Here is a 23177-nt window from a genome sequence, read left to right as displayed (position 1 = left end):
GGAAGGAATATATAGAGGGTCTATACAAGGGCGATGTACTTGAGGACAATATTATGGAAATGGAAGAGGATGTAGATGAAGATGAAATGGGAGATACGATACTGCGTGAAGAGTTTGACGGAGCACTGAATGACCTGAGTAGAAACAAGGCCCCCGGAGTAGACAACATTCCATCGGAACTACTGATGGCCTTGGGTGATTCCTTGACAGTCGTGAGTCACTGGAAGACGATGCTCGTCCTGGACAGTGTCATCACACCGGAAATGGTGTGACAACTGCAGAACCACCATGTACGAGATACAACTGGGTATTAGTATGGGCATCGCTCACACCATAATACATCAACCCTTGAACTTTCGAAAAATCTGCATGCAGTGGGTTCACCAGCAACTGATCGCCGAACGGCGCAATGCTCGAATGACGCCATCTTTGAGTCATCTGCAATGTTATCGTGGGGAGGAATACAGCTTTCTGTCACGTATTGTCACAGGTGACGAAACATGGTGTCACAATTTTGAACTGGAAAGCAAGTGTCAGAGCAAGCAGTGGAAACATGTGACTTCAGCACTTCCAAAGTAATCAAAGCCATGCCCACCTGTTCTGGTAAGGTTATGATGCCCTTTCTTTATGATCAAAAGGGCCCACTGCTTGTCGAGTTCCTGGAACGGGGAACCACCACCAACACCCAGCGTTATCAAGCTACATTACAGAACCTTAGCACAGGTCCTAGAATCCACTTGCACAATCACATTATATGACAGACATTACCATCACAAAGCAAGCTAGCACATGCATCATCCTGCCCCTAGTACTCGTGTCCCACATGCATGTGCACACAAAATCACGCAATCACATAAATACACTCTGTACGTGACAACACTCCACTAAACAACAGAGGAATAGCTTCATCAGTACAACAGCAAGCACACATGAGATGCCACAATGAAACACTTTAAGCACTAATCCATGTACTGAGCTCCAAAATGGCATGGGCATAACCATTTAAAAACAATGAGGACATCAGAAAACATAAATGAAAATTGGCATACCCAGTTGAAAATGTCCGTCTATTTCAGGCCACTGAAAATGCTACAAACAAATTGAGGTGGAACACTTATGGTAGGAGATAAACTGAACTTATTCCATTATGCACACTGTAACTTCAAAATCACTAATACAGGGTGGCATAGTTAAAAGTTGCCTGCCTCCCCTTTGAATGGAAATGCAATATTACAACTTCTGAAATAGAGTAAACAGCTACAACAGTGGACAGCCTGATGCAATAATCGATTGCTGGCATTTCTCTCTCAATGTTTCAGTTTATTTCGTCAGTGAAGTTAGACGATTCTCTTAGCGGTCTGCAAGGTGGCTTTCTCGACAGAAGAAAGAACTGAAACTGCAAAAGCATATCTGGAAACTGGTTCGATTAAGGAAACTCGCAAAATCTTCAGGCTCAAGTACCCAGATAGAGGACTCCCGACAAAGAGAGCAATACAGATTCTGTGCCAAAGCTGGCGCACCTACAGATCCGCGCAAAATGTAAAACAAACAAAAAATCCTTCAGTTCGCACATCATAAATTATTGCAGACATGCACCGAAGAATTACTTGGAACCAAAAGAAGTTTACATTTAAATTGGTCCGACAGATGCAGGGAAGTCTGAGGAGTTGCCAGCAAACACCAAAAAGTCTTAATCTGAAGCCACATCATGTGATGGTTGTGCAGCAATTACAGGAAGATGATAGACAGAAATGTGTAGATTACTGCACGTGCCTTTTCAATAACATCAAATATGGTTTGTTAGATCCTTTCTTTTACAACACGAGTGATGAAGAAAGGTTTCATCTTTCTGGTCATGTGAATTCACATAACATGAGGCACTGAGCAACAGTGAACCACTTCATTGGACCAATATTTTTTGACACTATGTTCAACACTGTTGCACACGTGGAAATTTTTGATACATTTTGTACTAAACTCACTGAATACGAAAGACAATACCGCTTCTTCAAGGGGGAGGGGGGGGGGGTTCAAATGGCTCTGAGCACTACGGGACTTAACATCTATGGTCATCAGTCTCCTAGAACTTAGAACTACTTAAACCTAACTAAGCTAAGGACATCACACAACACCCAATCATCACAAGGCAGAGAAAATCCCTGACCCTGCCGGGAATCGAACCCGGGAACCCGGACGTGGGAATCAAGAACGCTACTGCACGACCACGAGCTGCGGACAAAGTGGAGCAACATGCCACATGTTTAAGGTACCCTTGGAATGAATCCATGATGTCTTCACTGTCAGCAAAGTCAAACAATTGGAAATTTAGACTGGAAAGTAAAATTTTAAAAGCATAGTTGCTGCTCACCATATAGCGGCGGTGTTGAGTTGCAGATGATCACAATAAAAAAGACTGTCAAAAAGTGAGCTTCTGACCAACAAGGCCTTTGTCGAAACCAGGCAAAACACACACACACACACACACACACACACACACACACACACACGTGATCACAGACTCTGGTTGCTGAAGCCAGACTGCTCGCTGCAGTGCACGATGGTGGTAGCGAGGACAAGTAGGAGGCTAGTGCAGGGAGGGGGACGGGTAGCAGGGGACAGTAAAGTGCTCCTAGTGGGAGCGTCCGGGGATGAGGTGGAGAGAGGGTAGGGCAGCTAGGTGCTGATGGGAGGTTGCACGGAGGGCAGAAACGAGGGTGGGGAGGTTAGTGGAAAAGAAGAGAAGTAAAAGGACTGGGTGCAATAGTGCAATGAGAGTTGTGTACTGTATTTACTCGAATCTAAGCCACATTAGAATCTAAGCCGCACCTGAAAAATGAGGCTTGAAATCAAGAAAAAAAAATTTCCCACATCTAAGCCGCACCTGAAATTTGAGACTCGAAATTCAAGGGGAGAGAAAAGTTTTAGGCCGGACCTCCAAATTGAAACAAAGTTGGTCCATATGAAAACAATTTAGGTAGAATGAATGATGTTACAGCTACAGTAGTTTGGTTCGAGTTGTAAGCTTAGCAGTTAAGAGGTAGCCATTGCTACGCATCAGGCGCTCCGTCTGTATGTATACGGGTACCCTTCCTTTTCCATGTGCATCATCTGGTTTCAATTGATTGCTTATTTTTCTTTGATCTGATAAGTGCCGTTCTCTTTGTTATAGGTGTTTACGTCACTCTAAGCTGAAAATGCATTACTGTACTGTGTCGCGCATTGTTTGTCGCATTCTGATAATGTGTGCTCACGACCTGTCGCCGCTCACGGCGTGGCTTGCTTTTGTGCGCGCTGCCGCCGCTTACAATTAAAAAACAAAAGAGAGGAATCGTCTCATAAGCGAAACAATGGCAAGAGACTGCTAACGGTATTTGTTGTTACTTACACTGCTGCTTTCTTCAATAATGCTCAACAAGAACCAAATAATAGACTGTGTATGACAGAAGATATTCTGAAAGAGAATTTAGCAAAAATTTTTCTCCGTTTGAAAATCTTTGTAGTCGCCTCTTTAGTACATTACATTCTGCATAGAAATAAGAGTCGTCTTAGATTTTAAAATCTAGTCAATTGCTGTGCCTCATTTCTGACTGTACCACTATTAGGCTTAAGAATAATACCAATATAAACATGACACAATACGTATATTCTTCCACGTTTGCTGTTGTCTCACTCTAGTTTCGTAGTTTACTAGGCAGAGAGGATTTAAATGAGAGAGCAGCAAACACGAAACAATACATGGCAAAATGTTTATATTTGTATTATTCTTATGGTGAAGAGAATACTGCATGTGATTCACAATTCATGAAAGTTCCTATTAGCAACCATCTCTTCTCACAGGTAGGAAAAATTCAGAACATTGAGTTGGTCATATTGACAAAATCGCTAACAGTTTTGCCAGTCGGATTTTCGTAGTACATTGAAATGCTGCTACATTCGTAGATGAACAATACGGAATTTGTATTTACTTCTTTGCATTAACTATGAAAATGCAGTGGTCGAAACTCGGGGCGGAGGAAAAAAAGCTCATCTTCCACCTTTTTTTTTAATTTGTTTACTGACGCAGAGCTTTTGGCGCCAGTATTTATCTTTGTGCCTGCAAAGCATGCCTGTGTAGCGCGACGTATATTTGACGGCAGAACGTAGTTGTGGCGGCACCTACCAACATTTTTCTGAACTTCTGCTTACTTTGCACTCGATTCTAAGCTGCAGGCAGTTTTTTGGATTACAAAAACCGGAAAAAAAGTGCAGCTTAGATTCGAGTAAATACGGTAGTGCTGGAATGGGAGCAGGGAACAGGCTGGATGGATAACGTCAATGATTAACGAAGGTTAGTCATTGTCCTTACTGATTTAGCCCCTTACCTCTTGCCATTCCAACTCTGTACAGCCTTCTATTCCACCAACGTGCCCTCAGTAGTTTTTCTTCTCTCTTTTCCCACTAAGGCCCGCCACCCTCTGCCTAACCTCCCAACTGCACCTACCCTCTGCACATCTCGTCCCTGTACAATCCCTCAAGCAGCACTTTGCTGTCCCCTGCTATCCGTGCCCCTCCCTGCCCTAGCCTCCTCCTTGTCGTGCACTGCAGCGAGCAGTCTGGCTTCGGCATTATCTTGTTGGCCAGAAGCTCACTTTTTTACAGTCTTTTTTATTGTCCCCTTCTGCGACTCAACACCGCCACTATATGGTGAGCAGCAACTGTGCTTTTCATAATATTGGAACAGTCAGAAAACATACACAGTGATCACGTTCGCCAGATCTAACACTGTGTGACTTTTTTTCTCCTGTGGGGACACCTGAAGAGCAAGGTCTACAAAACAAATCCACACACCGCACAGGAACTAAAGATCACATCAGCTGTGAAGTTGCCACCATCAATGTCCATCCAGTGTATCTGAATACGCTTAGACATACAAAGCTGTGTATTGATGTTTCAGAGGTCACCTTTGACATCTTCTCTAAATGTATTTATTGCTGCATTTTTCCATTGTAAATAAATGGTAAGACCATTTCAGCTCTTTGTGTCTGTAATTTCACTGCATTTCATCTACAGGGTGTTATAAAAAGGTATGGCCAAACTTTCAGGAAACATTCCTCACATACAAATAAAGAAAAGATGTTACGTGGACATGTGTCCATAAACGCTTAATTTCCATGTTAGAGCTCATTTTAGTTTCGTCAGTATGAACTGTACTTCCTCGATTCACCGCCAGTTGGCCCAATTGCAGGAAGGCAATGTTGACTTCGGTGCTTGTGTTGACATGCGACTCATTGCTCTACAGTACTGGCATTGAGCACATCAGTACGTAGCATCAACACGTTAGTGTTCATCACGAACGTGGTTTTGCAGTCAGTGCAATGTTTACAAATGCGGAGTTGGCAGATGCCCATTTGATGTACGGATTATCACGGGGCAATAGCCGTGGCGCGGTACGTTTGTATCAAGACAGATTTCCAGAACGGAGGTGTCCCGACAGGAAGACGTTTGAAGCAATTGATCAGCGTCTTAGGGAGCACGGAACATAACAGCCTACGATTCGCGACTGGGGAAGACCTAGAACAACGAGGATACCTCCAATGGACGAGGCAATTCTTCGTGCAGTTGACGATAACCCTAATGTCAGCGTCAGAGAAGTTGCTGCTGTACAAGGTAACGTTGACCACGTCACTGTATGGAGAGTGCTACGGGAGAACCAGTTCTTTCCGTACCGTGTAAAGTGTGTGAAGGCACTATCAGCAGCTGATTGGCCTCCACGGGTACACTTCTGCGAATGGTTCATTCGACAATGTGTCAATCCTCATTTCTGTGCAAATGTTCTCTTTACGGATGAGGCTTCATTCCGATGTGATCAAATTGTAAATCTTCACAATCAACATGTGTGGGCTGACGAGAATCCCCACGCAATCGTGCAATTACGTCATCAACACAGATTTTCTCTGAACGTTTGGGCAGGCATTGTTGGTGATGTCTCGATTGGGCCCCATGTTCTTCCACCTACGCTCAATGGAGCACGTTATCATGATTTCATACGCGATACTCCACCTGTGCTGCTAGAACATGTGCATTTACAAGTACGAAACAACATGTGGTTCATGCACGATGGAGCTCCTGCACATTTCAGTCGAAGTGTTCGTACGCTACCCAACAACAGATTCGGTGACTGATGGATTGGCAGAGGCGGACCAATTCTGTGGCCTCCACTCTCTCCTGACCTCAACCCTCTCGACTTTCATTTATGGGGGCATTTGAAAGCTCTTGTCTACGCAACCCCGGTACCAAATGTAGAGACTCTTCGTGCTCCAATTGTGGACGGCTGTGATACAATACGCCATTCTCCAGGGCTACATCAGCGCATCAGGGATTCCATGCGACGGAGGGTGGATGCACGTATCTTCACTAACGGAGGACATTTTGAACATTTCCTGAAACAAAGTGTTTGAAGTCACGCTGGTACATTCTGTTGCTGTGTGTTTCCATTCCACGATTAATGTAATTTGAAGAGAAGTAATAAAATGAGCTCTAACATGGAAAGTAAGCATTTCCGGACACATGTCCACATAACATATTTTCTTTCTTTGTGTGTGAGGAATGTTTCCTGAAAGTTTGGCCGTACCTTTTTGTAACACCCTGTATATTTACATGGTCTACCTTTATCTGCCCAACCCTGTATAATAGGTACAGTATGCCTACTCTGACATGACTCTCTGGAAGGTGACTGACAAGAGCAGCTGGAATGACAGATATTGTAATATGTTGAAGGTTTATGGGTTGCCACCAACTTTAGTTCACAGACAACACACTGGTTCCTGCATCTCATCATTATCAGTTTTGTGCAGGTTAAGCAGGTTCTGTGCATCTCCATTTCTGGCTGTCCACTGCTTCCTTCTCAATGCTGCTGTCCAGAAACTGAAACCTCTTCCTCTCTTGGCTCTTCTTCCTTTCCACAGAACCTTCAAAGACTGTTTGTATGAGCAGCTCCTTCTTTCTTCTGTATGTTCACGTCCAGTTTCTTTTCCTTCTTTTCATTGCATTTAGGAACTGTCTTTGTTCTTCCACTGTTCTCAGTACCACCTCATTTTTCGCTCTATCCACCCAACTTACTTTACATTTCTTGTCCATCTCCACACCTCTAAAGCCTCCACTCTCACTCTCTCTTCCTTCCTCAGTGACCACATGTCACCACCATAAAGGAGTACACTCCATATGAAACACTTCATCAGCCTTTTCTCAGGCTCGGATCCAGAAGGGGGAGGGGGGAAGGAGGGGGGGGGGGCAAATCATGTCATCTGCCCTGGTTGGCAATCTCAGGGGGCACCAAATTCAAATTCTTGAAGCAAAAACCTTTGTTTCACAACACACCTAGCATACAGCACACGTTGGTCTAACGATTATTCATATAATTTTGTAACGCATCACTATTGGTTTTTGAACATTTTTGAGCACATTACAAGTTGATTTCTGAACAAATCATAGTTAATTTTTGAATGCATGCATAGTGTTCGTGATGTCACTGCCAGGAGAATCGCTGTCGCATCAAGAAATAACAAACTTTCCCGCAGACAAAAGGGGCTACACGAAGTGAGCCGAATAAACCCACATGGATGAACACAAGTCGCTATCTTTTTATGCAATTGACTGGGAGTGCGAATTATAAGCCTTGTTATAATTATTAGTAGGTCCATAGATTCAGACTACCATAGTGGAAATAGACGACTAACAGGATAACAGCTAAGACAGATTGCATATTATCTTCTCAGTGTATCCAAGAAAATGAAAGTTTGGCAGAAAATTTTTGCCAGATCTCTACGCTATTAAGCACCAGTTGCACAGTCACTAGTAAGCAGCCGCTTTAGTTCCATTCTTGGAATAGCACACAAAATGTGTCATACAAAAACGTAATAATGCCTAACCGGAGAATAAATGTGGGATAAATAAACTGGTGTTTGTGGCAGGATCAATGAAGTTAACTGGAGAATTCGTTTTGACAATGTCAGGAACAATTACAGAATTAGTGATGACAGGATGGTTTGTTAGAACGAGGAAAGAAAAGAAGCGGGGACATTACACTAATTATATGGAAGAATATGACGATTCCAAACTTATAAAAAAAAAAAAAAAAGTTCGTACTACTACTTTTCGATCTCATGCTTGAGAAAATTGGAACATATGAATGAAATGTGAAACTATTTCCTAACATAAAACTTTTTGTTTGTAGTAGGCCTAACAGGCATTTGACATTGGTACTTCATGAATTATATTGTGTCGTGTTACTTATGAAAATAAGGTAGATAAAAATGACCATATGTGCCAAAGCAGTCTCGCTTATTTGGCGTATGTCACAATTGCTGCAATATTAGAAAGGCTTATTTCGTTTTATCTGGCAGACAGTGACAAAACAGAAGTAATCAAATGGAGAAACTACACCAGTCTTGGGTAATGTTAACAACTTTTCCAGTATCAGACAATGACGTTTTTATTTTTCATGTAGCAAAACCTTTGACGAAGTTTGATGAGGTAATAGATTGTTTTGCAGACAGAAAAGCATGTCGTAAGGCAATAAACAGAACAAATTTTCTGAACATTTCTTATTCCCCCAATCACAAACAAACCTACCCAGTACCAACTGGGAGTTTTTTAAAGGGGGGTAGGATGTCAAACCGGCCGACTGGGAGCAGGAGAGGCACCACAGGACGTTTTAATTTCCACTGTCCTGAATGTAGGTTTGATGGCTTCCATTACAAAATACACATGTTTGAATTCCACAGAGCGAAATATAGTGAAGTGTGACAGAAGAATGCTGTGTGAAGAGATGTGTCACTGCCCTTTGGCACACTTAAGAGCAAATAATGTTCTACATTTCCTTGAACGTATATGTTTTATATATCAAACTCTTCAGAAAGATGTGTGCTGCAAAATGAACATATTTTTGAAAAACCGATATTTTTTTCATTTTTGACATCCTATCACAACTGCTTGGGGAGGGGGGGGGGGTTGCACAGTTTCAAGTTTTTTTTTTGCTCCAGTTCGCAAATATCATAGATCCAGGGCTGCCTTTTCCTCGAACCTTTTTCCATACTGCTGCAGAAAACTCTTTCTTTTCTTACAAAACACCTCTTTCACCATCGCTATCCCAGTTTCAGTTTCTGGGCTGCACTACCAGCCAGTTTCTGCTCTCCATCCTATGAGTATAAAGCTATTGCTTTTGTTTTCTTCAAGCTGATTTTCGTTACAAAGCTATTTCCTGTAGTTTCACTGACCACTATTTTATGAAACACTTTTTCACTTGCTACTACAAGAAGAACGTCATCTCCAAACCTCAAACACTATATTATGGTTCCTTCAATTGCCCCCCCCCCCTCCCCTCTCTCCACCCATCACTGTAGTGGACTGTACTCAGCCAAATTCTTTAAGTACAGATTTAAAAGCCTGGGAGCCAGGCCACAGCCTTATCTTACTCCTTTCCCTAATTCACTCCAGCTGGTTCACATGCAAGCACTTTTTGATTTGAATATGAATTTATGCCATCCGTTTCTCTAAATCATTTTTTCTCTCACTACAGAGGGGTCCAAAAAACTGTATCTACAGTTTAAAAGTCCATAACTGGCAAACTAATTGACAGAGTTGTCTCATCTTTGGTAATGTAATAGTTTGTAGTTCCAGCAGTCGCCACACAAGCGCTGCTTTGCGTTGTTTTGTTCTGTCAGATGACAGCCACCTCACAGTCAGTGTTTTGTTCTTAGTTGCACCTAGTTACTGGAGTAAACATGGCTGGTGCAAGGCTTACATACGATGAAAGGAAGTGAGTTTTGAAGTGGTATTTTAAGTATGAAAACATTAACGAGATTCAACGGTTAGCCATGGTAAGAATTGCTGTTTTGAAAAGCGCGCCACAGTGCGTAGTGTGAAGCAGTCGCCCTCCGTTTCTGGCGGTGGCGCCGCTGTGGCAATCACAGCTTTGGTGTCTCCCTCTGGTGGGAAAGGGGAAAGGTTGCCTGTTCACATACATCTAAGGGGCGCTATAAGCTCAGCAGTTTGTCAGTCTGAGTCGGTCAGTCGGGGCGAGTCTGGTCAGTTGGTCAGCTGGGGCAATGTGGGGCAGTCAGTGTCTGTCATCTAGAGTGCTAGTATGTGTTAGGCCACCAGTCTGCTAGAGTTTGCTCAGGCAATGCCCATTAGCAGTTGCATCGGTCAGTCGATCGGTCGCGCACTGGGACACCAGATGACTTGTCCGTCTTGAGCGTCGCGGGGTGTGAGGTCGCCACGTGACTGCAGTGGGCCGCGCCGTATAGTGAGGTGTAGTGGCTTTGCAGCCGACACGAGAGCAACAGGAGTCAACCCACGACATCGGTCTGGCGAGCTGCGACGCCGTGAGACGGGAGATCGGCGCGCCTTCCTGCGTCCGCTGAAGCGGCTGGCAGCGGACAGTTCGGGAGAGCATTTTGGGCGTGGTGCGCCAGGTCTTCGCCAGAAATCGCAGTTTATTAGAAGTTAAGTGACTGGAGATATGCCGTTCATCTACTCGTTAAATTCAACTTGTTTTCTTGGTCAGTCTCTCGTCCCCATCTTGTTCGTTTGTCTCCCATCCGCATTTGTTAAACAGTTAGTGTCTGTCTGTCTGTATGTCTGTCTGTCTGTCTGCCGTATGTTAATAAAAGCTGCCTCTGTCATGTTTGTCGGATTCAGTGTTAATGAATTTATTGCTTAAGGTGTAAAGGCCAAATTCCTGAATATGTTTTATCTCGCCTATCACCTTGAGAGGCGGTATAGGTGTAATGTAGAGCATGTTTGTACATTTTATGTAAGACTGCATTTCATGGGTTTTTATTGAAATGGTTATTTTGGCATATAAAGTTGCCACCCTTCCACCGTAAGAATTTTTTTTAAAAATCAAGTTGCACTTTCGGTGGCAAGTTAATCTTTTAATGTTAGTGTTTTGTACTATTTCAATCCCTCTTACGGGGTACATAGTTTATGTGTTCGTGTGACTTGTTAAAATTTTTAGTTTAAAGTAATCTGGTGTATTGCAGATTTGCACCATTGTTGTCAGCGGTTGTGACTACGGCCGTGTTAAAAGGGAGCAGGCAAGGTTCTCAGCCCAAAAGCTCTTACTATAAAAAAAAAGGTTATTTCTGCCTCTGAATAAATTGTAACATGACATTTACAGGGTGCTTTCTGATAATAATTTAAATCTATTAAAAAAAATAAAAGGGGGGGGGGGGGGCTTTTAGGAATAAAATTTCCATTTATTGAATTTTTTTTTTATTTTTTTTTTAATTTGTCTCCATCAGTTACAGTTCTTTAAGAAAAGAATTTGAAAGTAAATTCACGGTTCAAACGGCAATGGCGAAATGAGTATCAAACAGAAGTACCGACACGTTTGACGGTTTTTCGCATTTAAGACAAATTTGAAGCCCAAGGTTGTGTTAAAGATGTACACAAACAACGATCTGGACGATCTGTAACAGTAACAAGTCCAGCTAACTCCCGTCTTGTGTATAAACAATTCACTCACTCAACACAGAAGTCTGTGAGACAGTGTGTCTGTGAAACTGGAGTGAGTCGGTCAAGTGTTCGGTGAATTTGCCAGGAATAAGTGTGTGGTGTGGGTTGTGTTACCGGGGTTTGATTGGGCCATTCTTCTTTGATGGCCCAGTTACCTATGAGGTGTACTTTCAGAAGCTTCAGAAATCCTTTTTACCTGCCATGCACGACTTGTATGGAGATGGAAGAGTTTACTTTCAACAAGATGGTGCCCCAGCCCACTACCAAAATCGTCTTAGGGCGTATCTTGCCGAAAATCTACCAGGAAGATGGACAGGCCATAGAGGTGCTGTGGAGTATCCACCACGTTCCTCTGGACTTTTAACTGTGGGGAACACTAAAGGACGTCGTTTATTGACAAAAGCCACGCACTTGTCTATCACTTCAGTTACTACTACTGGCCCTCTCACCGAAGGTCTACAAACAGAGAGCGTACAGTATGTCCTACTGTTGAGCATTACATCTGGCTAACAGGAAAGAAAAAACATAATGGAACACTGCACCTTAAGGAAGCATCAGTGTAACAAGCAGACAGATAAAGGTTACTACCCATATACATCGGAATAAGCTTAACTTACCGCATTGTGGACGAAGAGGTGCATGCGAGACTTTGGGTAGTCCTGCGCAGCAAATTTTTCGAAGAATTCCTCCAGGAAAGGTGTCGCTTGTTCCACAAATATGGCTGCCATCACTGTGGGGTGTGCTTTGGGCTGAAACACATGAATGACACTTTCACTTTAACGATCTTAGCTCAAGCGACAGAAGCATGTACATTAGTGTTCATGACAGACAGGTGTCCCCCCCCCCCCCCCCCATGTCAGTCGCAGACTCAGAGCTGCAGAGATGGGGAGCGGCATTCCAAACAGCCGACACTTGCAGCCCCATGGCAGTGTTGCTTCCTTTGATCCCAATTTAGGCACGTTTTGATACATTTCAGATATTGATAATCTATTTTCACTCTGCTGAATAGCTCCGTTGGGCAAAAAAAAAATAGCTAACTGGTTTTATTTTAACCTTCTCATTCAAAGAGATGCAGCGGTCAAATTCTGCCCCCCCCCCCCCCTCGCCCCCTCCAAACGAACCGGCACAGTTAGTTTCAAAGTGGCAGTTCTTTATGAGTTCTGCTGCTTCTTACTGTCCTCAAGTTACCACAGTGTCAACTAAAATTCATTGTAGACACAAATATTTTATGAGCAACACACAAATATTTTATGAGCAACATAAATTAAACCTAATGTAATAATTCCAATCCTAGTGGAGGTGTGAATATTATTGGACTATCAATTTAATAAGCCATACTTGTGAAATACAGACACAAATTAATTACAGAAGAATGGAAAAATGGTAGAACCTTAGAACCTGACCACAGGGAAGATCAATTTGAGTTCAGGAGAAATGTGAGAACATATGAGGCAATAATAATTCCACGTATTATCTTAAAGGATAGGTTAAAGAAAGACAAACCTACATTTATAGCATTTTTAGACATAGAGGAAGCTTTTGACACTGTGTGGCAGTTCACCACATAATGTGATGAAAAATATATTGAATAAGTTTGCAAATATACCAAAACTGATGTCCTAACAAAATAAATACTATCACAGAAAATCACAAAGACTGTGTGATCAATTAATATGATTTGAGAATGTAATTGCAATCTCTGTTCCTTTTGAAAAATGATCGCTCTCTCTTTTCTTTTGTTTCTTGATAGCGCAAGGAGCCACTTTGTGATGAGGCATGAAAACGTATACGTTTCATGTAATATTTAGCCTAAATATAATCAAATATTATTTAAAAGTGTCACTAATGTTCTCTGTAACAACTCTTACGTTCACAAAGTAAAATATTTCAATACTTTAAGCAAATTTTATATGGGAACATTGGCGTACAGGTCACCGCCATTTTCTAAATGATAACAGCCCAGAGTCATAACAAATATCTCAGTATTCGCTAATTTTGACAAGTAAAAATAAATGTAAATGTAGGAGAATTCTCTTGATTAGTGGTTCTTCCTCTGAAACAGTAAAAGTAATCAGTTTTTCCAATACTGAATTATACTTGAGTAAAGTGAGTTCAGTAAACTTTTTATGATCCCTGCTTAACGGAAATTGCAAGATTCTCCTTAGCGTTGCATTTTCATAAAAGTAAAAAAATTAACAACTGCAATAATAAATGCAGCTGTATATCTGGAATTTTGTGTGTTTGTGGTATCTTTCAATATAAAAACATCGTTTTGGGCAAACTAACTGTGAGAAGTACCACAACTGAGTCACTGACGTAATAATTTTTCAGTTGTGAAGCAGCCAGAAATAACAACTTTTCATAACACATAAAAACCAATACGTTAAAAGAACCACAACTGTTGACCGGGATACACTCTTTGAAATTATGAAGGCAGCAGGGATTATTTACAACTGGTACAAAAACTAGATGGCAGTTATAAAGAGTCAAGGGGCATGAAAGGCAAGCAGTGGTTGAGAAGGCAGTAAGACAGGGTTGTAGTCTATCTCCAATTTTATTCAGTCAGTACATTGAGCAAGCAGTAAAGGAAAAAATGTAATGGGATGTAACTGAACTAAATAAGGTGATGCTGAGATAATTACATTAGGATACGAGACATTAATAGAAGCATATGTGTTTTCCTATTTGAGCATCAAAATAACTGACGATGGCCAAAGTATAGAGGATGTAAAATGTAGACCGGCAATGGCACAAAAAGTGTTTCTGAAGGAGAGAAATTTATTAATATATAATATAAATTTTAGTGTTAGGGTAAAGTCTTTTTGAAGGTATTTGTCTCGAGTATAGCCTTATATGGAAGCGAGATATGGACGATAAACGGTTTACACAAGGAGAGAATGGAAGCTTTTGAAATGTAGTGTTACAGAAGAATGTTGAAGATTAGATGGGTGGGTAGTTATAAGTACTGAACAGAACTGTGGAGAAGAACTTTCCGGCACAACTTGGTTAGAAGAAGACATCGGTGGATAGGGTAAATTCTGAGATATTAAGGGATCACCAATGTAGTATTGGAGGGAAGTGTGGAAAATAATTATAGACAGAAATCAAGAGATGAAAACAGTAAGCGGATTCAAAATAATGTAGGTTGCAGTAATTATTTGGAGATGAAGATGCACGCACAGGATAGATTAGCATGGAGATATGAATCAAACCAGTCTTCAGACTGAAGACTGCGCGCAACAACAACACAAATTAAATAAACTTTGCTTTATGTCACAATATACCTGATCTACATAGAATATGATTCCACTGTACTTTATTCAAAACTTCAGACATGCAATACACTATTAACTGAGTACCCCTTATCTAGGCATGCATTTCATCATGGAGAGAAGCATAAAAATCTGAGTGGAATTCTACATCTACATCTACATCTACATCTACATCTACATCTACATGATTACTCTGCAATTCACATTTAAGTGCTTGGCAGAGGGTTCATCGAACCACAATCATACTATCTCTCTACTATTCCACTCCCGAACAGCGAGCGGGAAAAACGAACACCTAAACCTTTCTGTTCGAGCTCTGATTTCTCTTACTTTATTTTCATGATCATTCCTACCTATGTAGGTTGGGCTCAACAAAATATTTTCGCATTCGGAAGAGAAATTTGGTGACTGAAATTTCGTAAATAGATTTCGCTGCGGCAAAAAACGTCTTTGCGTTAATGACTCCCATCCCAACTCGCATATCATATCTGCCACACCCTCTCCCCTATTATGTGATAATACGAAACGAGCTGCCCTTTTTTGCACCCTTTCGATATCCTCCGTCAATCCCACCTGGTAAGGATCCCACACCGCGCAGCAATATTCTAACAAAGGACGCACGAGTGTAGTGTAAGCTGTCTCTTTAGTGGACTTGTTGCATCTTCTAAGTGTCCTGCCAATGAAACGCAACCTTTGGCTCGCCTTCCCGACAATATTATCTATGTGGTCTTTCCAACTGAAGTTGTTCGTAATTTTAACACCCAGGTACTTAGTTGAATTGACAGCCTTGAGAAATTTACTATTTATCGAGTAATCGAATTCCAACGGATTTCTTTTGGAACTCGTGTGGATCACCTCACACTTTTCGTTATTTAGCGTCAACTGCCACCTGAAACACCATACAGCAATCTTTTCTAAATTGCTTTGCAACTGATGCTGGTCTTCGGATGACCTCACTAGACGGTAAATTACAGCATCATCTGCGAACAATCTAAGAGAACTGCTCAGATTGTCACCCAGGTCATTTATACAGATCAGGAACAGCAGAGGTCCCAGGACACTTCCCTGGCGAACACCTGATATCACTTCAGTTTTACTCGACGATTTGCCATCTATTACTACGAACGCCGACCTTCCTGACAGGAAATCACGAATCCAGTCGCACAACTGAGACAATACCTCATAGGCCCGTAGCTTGATTAGAAGTCGCTTGTGAGGAACGGTACCAAAAGCTTTCCGAAAATCTAGAAATACGGAATCAACTTGAGATCCCCTGTCGATAGTGGCAACCCCTGTCCACAGTACGAGCAGCCCCTAGCGGCTCGCCATCTGACAAGTGTTCATGACGTCGTCTTTCCAGCCAAGATCTTTTTTAATATGTGACTTGTAAGTACTGCATCGTTTCGAGTCAGTACAAACTTTAATTTTATTAATGTACTATATACCAAATGTTTTAGTACAGTTAGTCTAATTCTGAAGACGACTCTCACAGTAGCGTCGAAACCAGGTCAATTTTCACTTAATATTTGTGACCGAGGGCTTATTTGTTGCAATATAATTCTAACATGGTCACTGAACCTTTGCAGCTATGTTCAAAATATGCTTCTACCTGAAGCAATTGCAATCCAGTCATTCTGGAATAATTTAACTTAATTATCACTTACTGTCATGATAATAATTTGAACAGGGATGTTACAATGTGAAGAAGAGGGATAAACACTGTAAGCAACCTGTATACCAAATTCACAGAGAAAACTTGTTTTTAATCAATAAAAATATAGAAACATTCTGTACAGCGTAGTTCCAGAATGATTGCTAAAGGTGGCTATGAAGCGTTTTATGATAGAACTCGCTTTATTTGTCACATCAGATTCAGAGAAAATAACAAACCTCGCAATGACTGAAAACTGGAGATTTTTATCTGAATTTGATGAGACAAGTAAAACAAGAACTTTTCATCCAACCACTGAAGATGTTTTGCAAACAAAAGAGAAACTGCAGTATGTGAGACACAGCAAATTTGAATTACATCATATGTAACAATTTTGAATCCCGATAATAACTAATTTGTTCTTCTTTCTCTTATCTTTGCTCTACCTGAATACAGATATTTACATAATTTATATGTGGCACAGAACATAAATATTTCAAAATATTATCTAGGCTTAATTTGATTTCAAGTCATTGTTTTGTTAATGTGCTGATTCTTCTAATGTATGTGGTTTTCATGAAAATGTTATTAATCTAAAGATAAGAATAATTAAACATTTTACTGTGATAGGACTTAGCAGATATCGTGTGTACTAACATGTGTCTAAGGACTTAGTGACACCCCTCTTTAGAATATTGGCTTTCCAGCTCCTCAGTAAAGTAGTTCAAATTTTGTGAAACTCTAACTTACAAGATAATTAACAATAAAGTTCCAGAATAGCTAAATTTTCCATAACAGATACTGCCTCTGTGCTTGTTAGATTCTGATCTTTGCTGCTATACTTTTGTTGACCTTACTTTTTACAGACAAGCTGGCATATTTCATTAACTGATTAACCCATTAATAAAGATTTTTGCATAATTTACCACAATTTCAATATGGCTTTTGTACCATTGAACTGGGTATTCCCAATGCACATGCATAAAATGGTTTCATAAACTTTTATAAATTCCTAAATCACCACTTACAATTCATCCCATGTAGTAAAATTTAATGTGACATTTTTCAAATGACTGTGTATTTTCCAAAATAACAATTTCTTCACGATGCCAGTCATTAAGTAGCCAGACAGCACACAAAATCCCCAGTCTATGAGAGGCAAGTAACAGTGCAACAGCTATGTGAGAGTCACATAGGTGAACACGTTAACAGCTTTAAGAGGCTCTCAGCCGAGTGAGTAAATCGGCAACACATACACTATGTGATCAAAAGTATCCAAACACCTGGCTGGAAATAACTTACACGGATGACAGTGCACGCTCTCGCAGGCATACTTTCAATCAGCTGCTGGAAGGTTTCTTGGGGAATGGCAACCCACTGTTCACGGAGTGGTGCACTGAGAAGAGGTATCGATGTTGGCTGGTGAGGCTCGGAATGAATTTGGCATTCCAAAACATCCCAAAGGTGTTCTATAGGATTTACGTCAGGGCTCTGTGCAGGCCAGTCCATTGATATTACTGTCATGTGACAACTTCACCACAGGCCGTGCATTATCAACTGGTGTCTCACCATGTTATTAATGTCGTGTGACTAGCGCCTCCCATCGGGTAGACCGTTCGCCAGGTGCAAGTCTGTCGATTTGGTGCCACGTCGGCGACTTGCATGTCAGTGGGGATGCAATGATGATGATTAGGGCAACACAACACCCAGTCCCTGAGCGGAGAAAGTCTCCGACCTATCCGGGAATTGAACCCGGGCCCTTAGGATTGACATTCTGTCACGCTGACCACTCAGCTACCGGGGCGGACTCTTATCGTGTTGAATGATGCAGTTGCCATCCCCGAATAGCTCTTCAACAGTGGGAAGCAAGAAGGAGCTTAAAATATGAATGTAGGTCTGTGCTGTGATGGCGCCACGCAAAACAAGGGGTGCAATTGCCCTCCATGAAAAACACGACCGCACCATAACACCAAACCCTCCAAATTTTACTGTTGGCACTACACACGCGGCCAGATGACGTTCATCGGACATTCGCCATACCCACAGCCTGCCAACGGATCGTCACATTGTGTACAGTGATTCGTCACTCCACACAACGTTTTTCCAGTGCTCAATCATCCAATGTTTATGCTCCTTACACCAACTGAGGCATCATTTGCCGTTTACTGGCGTGATGTGTGGTTTATGAGCAGCCACTTGACCATGAAATCATAATTTTCTCACCTCCTGCCTAACTGTCATAGTATCTGCAGTGGACCCTGATCCATCTTGGAATTCCTGATTGATGGTCTGCATAGATGTCTGCCTGTTACACATTACAACCGTCTTCAACTGCCGGCGGTCTCTCCTCACCCCATTCTGCTCTCTCACAATGTCTAATGATGACTGAAGCTGCTGATACGGAGTACCTGGCGTTAGGTGGCAGCACAATGGACCTAATACGAAAACCGTATGTTGTTGGGTGTGTCTGGATACTTTTGATCACATAGTGTATGTGCAAACTATCCACAAAACAGTTCTCTGAACAGCTCCCATTTAACTACTGGATTTGGTTTACCAGCTGATTCTTTCAATGATTGGATTTTATTCAAAACATCATCAACTGTGCTGATTCTTTTATTATTCTACTACTGTCTAATCCCATTACTGTATTCACTGGTTAGAGTGCCACTGCACTAAGGCAGTGTTCTTAAGCTTACATACAGAGATAGTGGTGTGTATAAGATGTGTGAATGTGAAACTGGTCCTGGTTATTGTATTGCTTACAGTGTTATGAAATATGGGAAGAGATCTTTCCTGTATAAACTGAATAATGTACATCAGTTGCACAATCCCTGAAAACAATTTCAGTATCCAAATAATTGGTATATGCTGGGGTCAGCCAGATATTAAAGTGACAGAAGAGGGAGCTGCTGATGGCTGGTTTTTTGGGGGGTGGGGGCGGAATTAAACGTATGAGTGGCCAAGTAAGTGGTCCTGACAGTCGGGATACCAGTTACTTTGGAATAAGGCTGGGCATCTCGGACATATTCTGAGTCGTGGTCACCTTTGTGCTCATACGGCAAAGACTACCAAATCCACCGGTTATTCCCTCAACCGTTAGGGGTAAAACCTAATGGGACTTGGGGCAAGTAAGGCTAGCAACCTGCTTCCCTGGTACTATAAATATGATGCTGGCAACGATCAGAGCAAAATGCCTCTGACCTTTGGAGGTGACGGAGTCCAACCTCTTAACTGACAATCCAGGGACTCCTAAGATACGACTTGGCAAACAAATGGTAATGAGATGGGGAGCTATTAATATCAATGGGGGCTACTTAGGGAAGAAGGTAGAGCTGGCAGAGGCTGCAAGTAAGATGGGGCTGGACGTTTTAGCTGTTAGTGACATTCGGGTAAGGAGTGAGAAAGAAGAGGAAGTGGGAGAATACAAGGTCTACCTGTCAGGAGGCAAAGCAGGAATAGCACAATGGGGCGTAGGGCTTTACAACAGGAAAGAAATGGAACCAAGCGTAGTTGCAGTAAGGTATGTAAACGAACTACTGATGTGGATAGATTTGACAGTGTCTAGCAAGAAAATTAGGATTGTGTCAGTATATTCGCATTGTGAAGGGACAGATCAAGATAAGATGGTTAGTTTTTATGAGGAACTCAGTGATGTAGTTGTTAGAGTAAAGCACAAGGACAGTGTTCTGGTCATGGGGGATTTTAACGCCAGGATTGGAAATCGAACAGAAGGGTATGAAAAGGTTATGGGTAAATTTGGAGAGGATATGGAGGCCATCAGAAACGGGAAACAACTCTTTGATTTCTGTGCCAGTATGGGCTTAGTAATCACAAACTCCTGTTTTAAACATAAGAACATTCACCGTTATACTTGGGAAGGCAGGGGAACCAGATCTGTCATTGACTATATAATAACAGATCAGGAATTCAGGAAGGCTGTGAGGGACACACGTGTATTCAGGGGATTCTTTGATGACACTGATCATTATTTAATCTGCAATGAAATTGGTATTGTGAGGCCGAAAGTGCAGGTGGTCAGGTCCATGTGTAGGAGGATAAGAGTGGAGAAACTTCAGGATAAGAAAATCAGGCTCAAGTACATAACAATGATCTCAGAAAGGTACCAGTTAGTTGAATGTAGTCAATTACAGTCATTGGAAAAGGAATGGACAAGGTACAGGGACACAGTACTAGAAGTGGCTAAAGAATGTCTTGGAACAGTAGTGTGTAAAAGCAGGAAGAAGCAAACAGCTTGGTGGAATGACACAGTGAAGGCAGCCTGTAAAAGGAAAAAGAAGGCATATCAAAAATGGCTACATACTAGAACTCAGGTAGACGGAGAAAGTTATGTTGAAGAAAGAAACAAAGACAAACAGATAATTGCAGCATCCAAGAAGAAATCTTCGGAATACTTTGGAAACAAGTTGGAGACTTTGGGTCAAGCTGCTGGAAAACCATTCTGGAGTGTAATTAGCAGTCTTCGAAAGGGAGGTAAGAAGGAAATGACAAGTATTTTGGACAGATCAGAAAACTGCTGGTGAACCCTGTGGATGCCTTGGGCAGATGGAGGGAATATTTTGAAGAGTTGCTCAATGTAGGTGAAAATACGATCAGTAATGTTTCAGATTTCAATGTACAATGAGACAGGAATGATGATGCAAATAGGATCACATTTGAGGAAGTGGAGAAAATGGTCAATAGATTGCAGTGCAATAAAGCAGCTGGGGTGGATGAAATTAAGTCGGAACTCATCAAATACAGTGGAACGTCAGGTCTTAAATGGCTACACAGGATAATTGAAATGGCCTGGGAGTCGGGACAGGTTCCATCAGACTGGACGAAAGCAGTAATCACAACAATCTTTAAACATGGAAACGGAAAAGATTGTAACAACTACAGAGGTATCTCTTTGATCAGCGTTGTGGGTAAAACCTTCTCAGGTATTGTTGAAAGGAAAGTGTGAGTATTAGTTGAGGTCAAATTGGATGAAAATCAGTGTGGGTTTAGGCCCCTTAGAGATTGTCAGGACCAGATCTTTAGCTTACGGCAAATAACGGAAAAGTGTTACGAGTGGAACAGGGAATTGTATCTATGCTTTATAGATCTAGAAAAGGCATATGACCGGGTTCCTAGGAGGAAGTAATTGTCTGTTCTACGAGATTATAGAATAGGAGGCAAACTTTTGCAAGCAATTAAAGGTCTTTACATGGATAGTCAGGCAGCAGTTAAGAGTTGACGGTAAATTGAGTTCGTGGTTCAGAATAGTTTCAGGGTAAGACAAGGCTGCAACCTGTCTCCACTGTTGTTCATATTATTTATTGATCATATGTTGAAAACAATTGACTGGCTGGGTGAGATTAAGATATGTGAACACAAAATAACCAGTCTTGCATATGCGGATGACTTAGTTGTGATGGCAGATTCGATTGAAAGTTTGCAAAGTAATATTTCAGAGCGAGACCAGAAATGTAAGGACTAAGGTATGAAGATTAGAATCTCCAAAACGAAAGTAGTGTCAGTGGGAAAGAAATATAAACGGAATGAGTGCTAAATAGTTCAGGAGGAACAAAGTTAGAACAGATGGACGGTTTCATGTACTTAGGATGCATATTATCACAGGATGGCAACACAGTGAGAGAACTGGAAGCGAGGTGTAGCAAAGCTAATGCAGTGAGTGCTCAGCTACAATCTACTGTTTTCTGCAAGAAGGGAATCAGTACCGAGACTAAGTTATCTGTGCACCGTTCAATCTTTCGACCAACTTTGTTGTATGGGAGCGAAAGCTGGGTGGATTCAGGTTACCTTATCAACAAGATTGAGGTTACGGATATGAAAGTAGCCAGGATGATTGCAGGTACTAGTAGATGGGAACAATGGCAGGAGGGTGTCCACAATGAGGAAATCAAAGAAAACCTGGGAATGAACTCTATAGATGTAGCAGTCAGGGCGAACAGGCTCAGATGGTGGGGTCATGTTACACGCATGGGAGAAGCAAGGTTACCTGAGAGACTCATGGGTTTAGCAGTAGAGGGTAGGAGGAGTCAAGGCAGGCCAAGGAGAAGGTACCTGGATTCGGTTAAGAATGATTTTGAAGTAATAGATTTAACATCAGAAGAGGCTCCAATGTTAACACTGAACAGGGGATCATGGGGGAATTTTGTAAGGGGGATTATGCTCCAGACTGAACGCTGAAAGGCATAATCAGTCTTAAGTAATGATGATGATAATGATGATGATTAAAAAATTGCATTTATGGCGCAGGTCGGGTGAGACATAAGCCATTTGTATTAGCATAGTTTCCAGGCAGCAGCTGGTGCAGAACGGTTAATGCAGTCAAGCCTGTATGCAGAAACATTTTTTATCATTAACTTTTGTGTTACTGATACTGCAAATAAACTGAAACAATGCTCTGTACATTGTATTTATTAGCATTTTCACAAAAGGCATTAAAAAGGAAGGCAAAGAAAAATTTGATGTTCTAAATAAATATCCAGGCAGTGATTACAATGCCTAGATGAGAACTTCTTACATAAAAAGAAATGTTTTTATTTACAGTCGACAATATACAAATGCTAGGGTGATATTCATCATAAAAACAGGTAGCAGTAAATTTTCTCGAAATCCTGCACACATTTTAAAAACCACATTTTTTAATACATGGTTTACATTCCTAAACAGTTCTCTTTCAATGGGCAGATTGGTAGCAAATTGCACACAACAAAAGGTCCCGTGTTCTTTAATTGCAATCAGTT

The 23177-nt window shown here is 41.5% G+C and overlaps 1 protein-coding gene across 3 annotated transcripts in view; it reads right to left on the bottom strand.

The window, feature by feature from the left end:
* Positions 1-23177, bottom strand: part of LOC126295284 (procollagen-lysine,2-oxoglutarate 5-dioxygenase) — a 508510-nt gene that overhangs the window by 245485 nt on the left and 239848 nt on the right. For all 3 annotated transcript variants that reach the window (XM_049987713.1, XM_049987714.1, XM_049987715.1), the window contains one exon: positions 12117-12248. In XM_049987713.1, coding sequence (XP_049843670.1) covers positions 12117-12248 — 132 coding nt within the window. The remainder of the gene's footprint in view (positions 1-12116; positions 12249-23177) is intronic.

This window comes from Schistocerca gregaria, chromosome 11 (genome assembly GCF_023897955.1).
Source record: "Schistocerca gregaria isolate iqSchGreg1 chromosome 11, iqSchGreg1.2, whole genome shotgun sequence".
NCBI lineage: Eukaryota > Metazoa > Arthropoda > Insecta > Orthoptera > Acrididae > Schistocerca > Schistocerca gregaria.
Note: the sequence above shows the minus strand (reverse complement) of the source record. Positions and strands in the feature narration are given on the sequence as shown.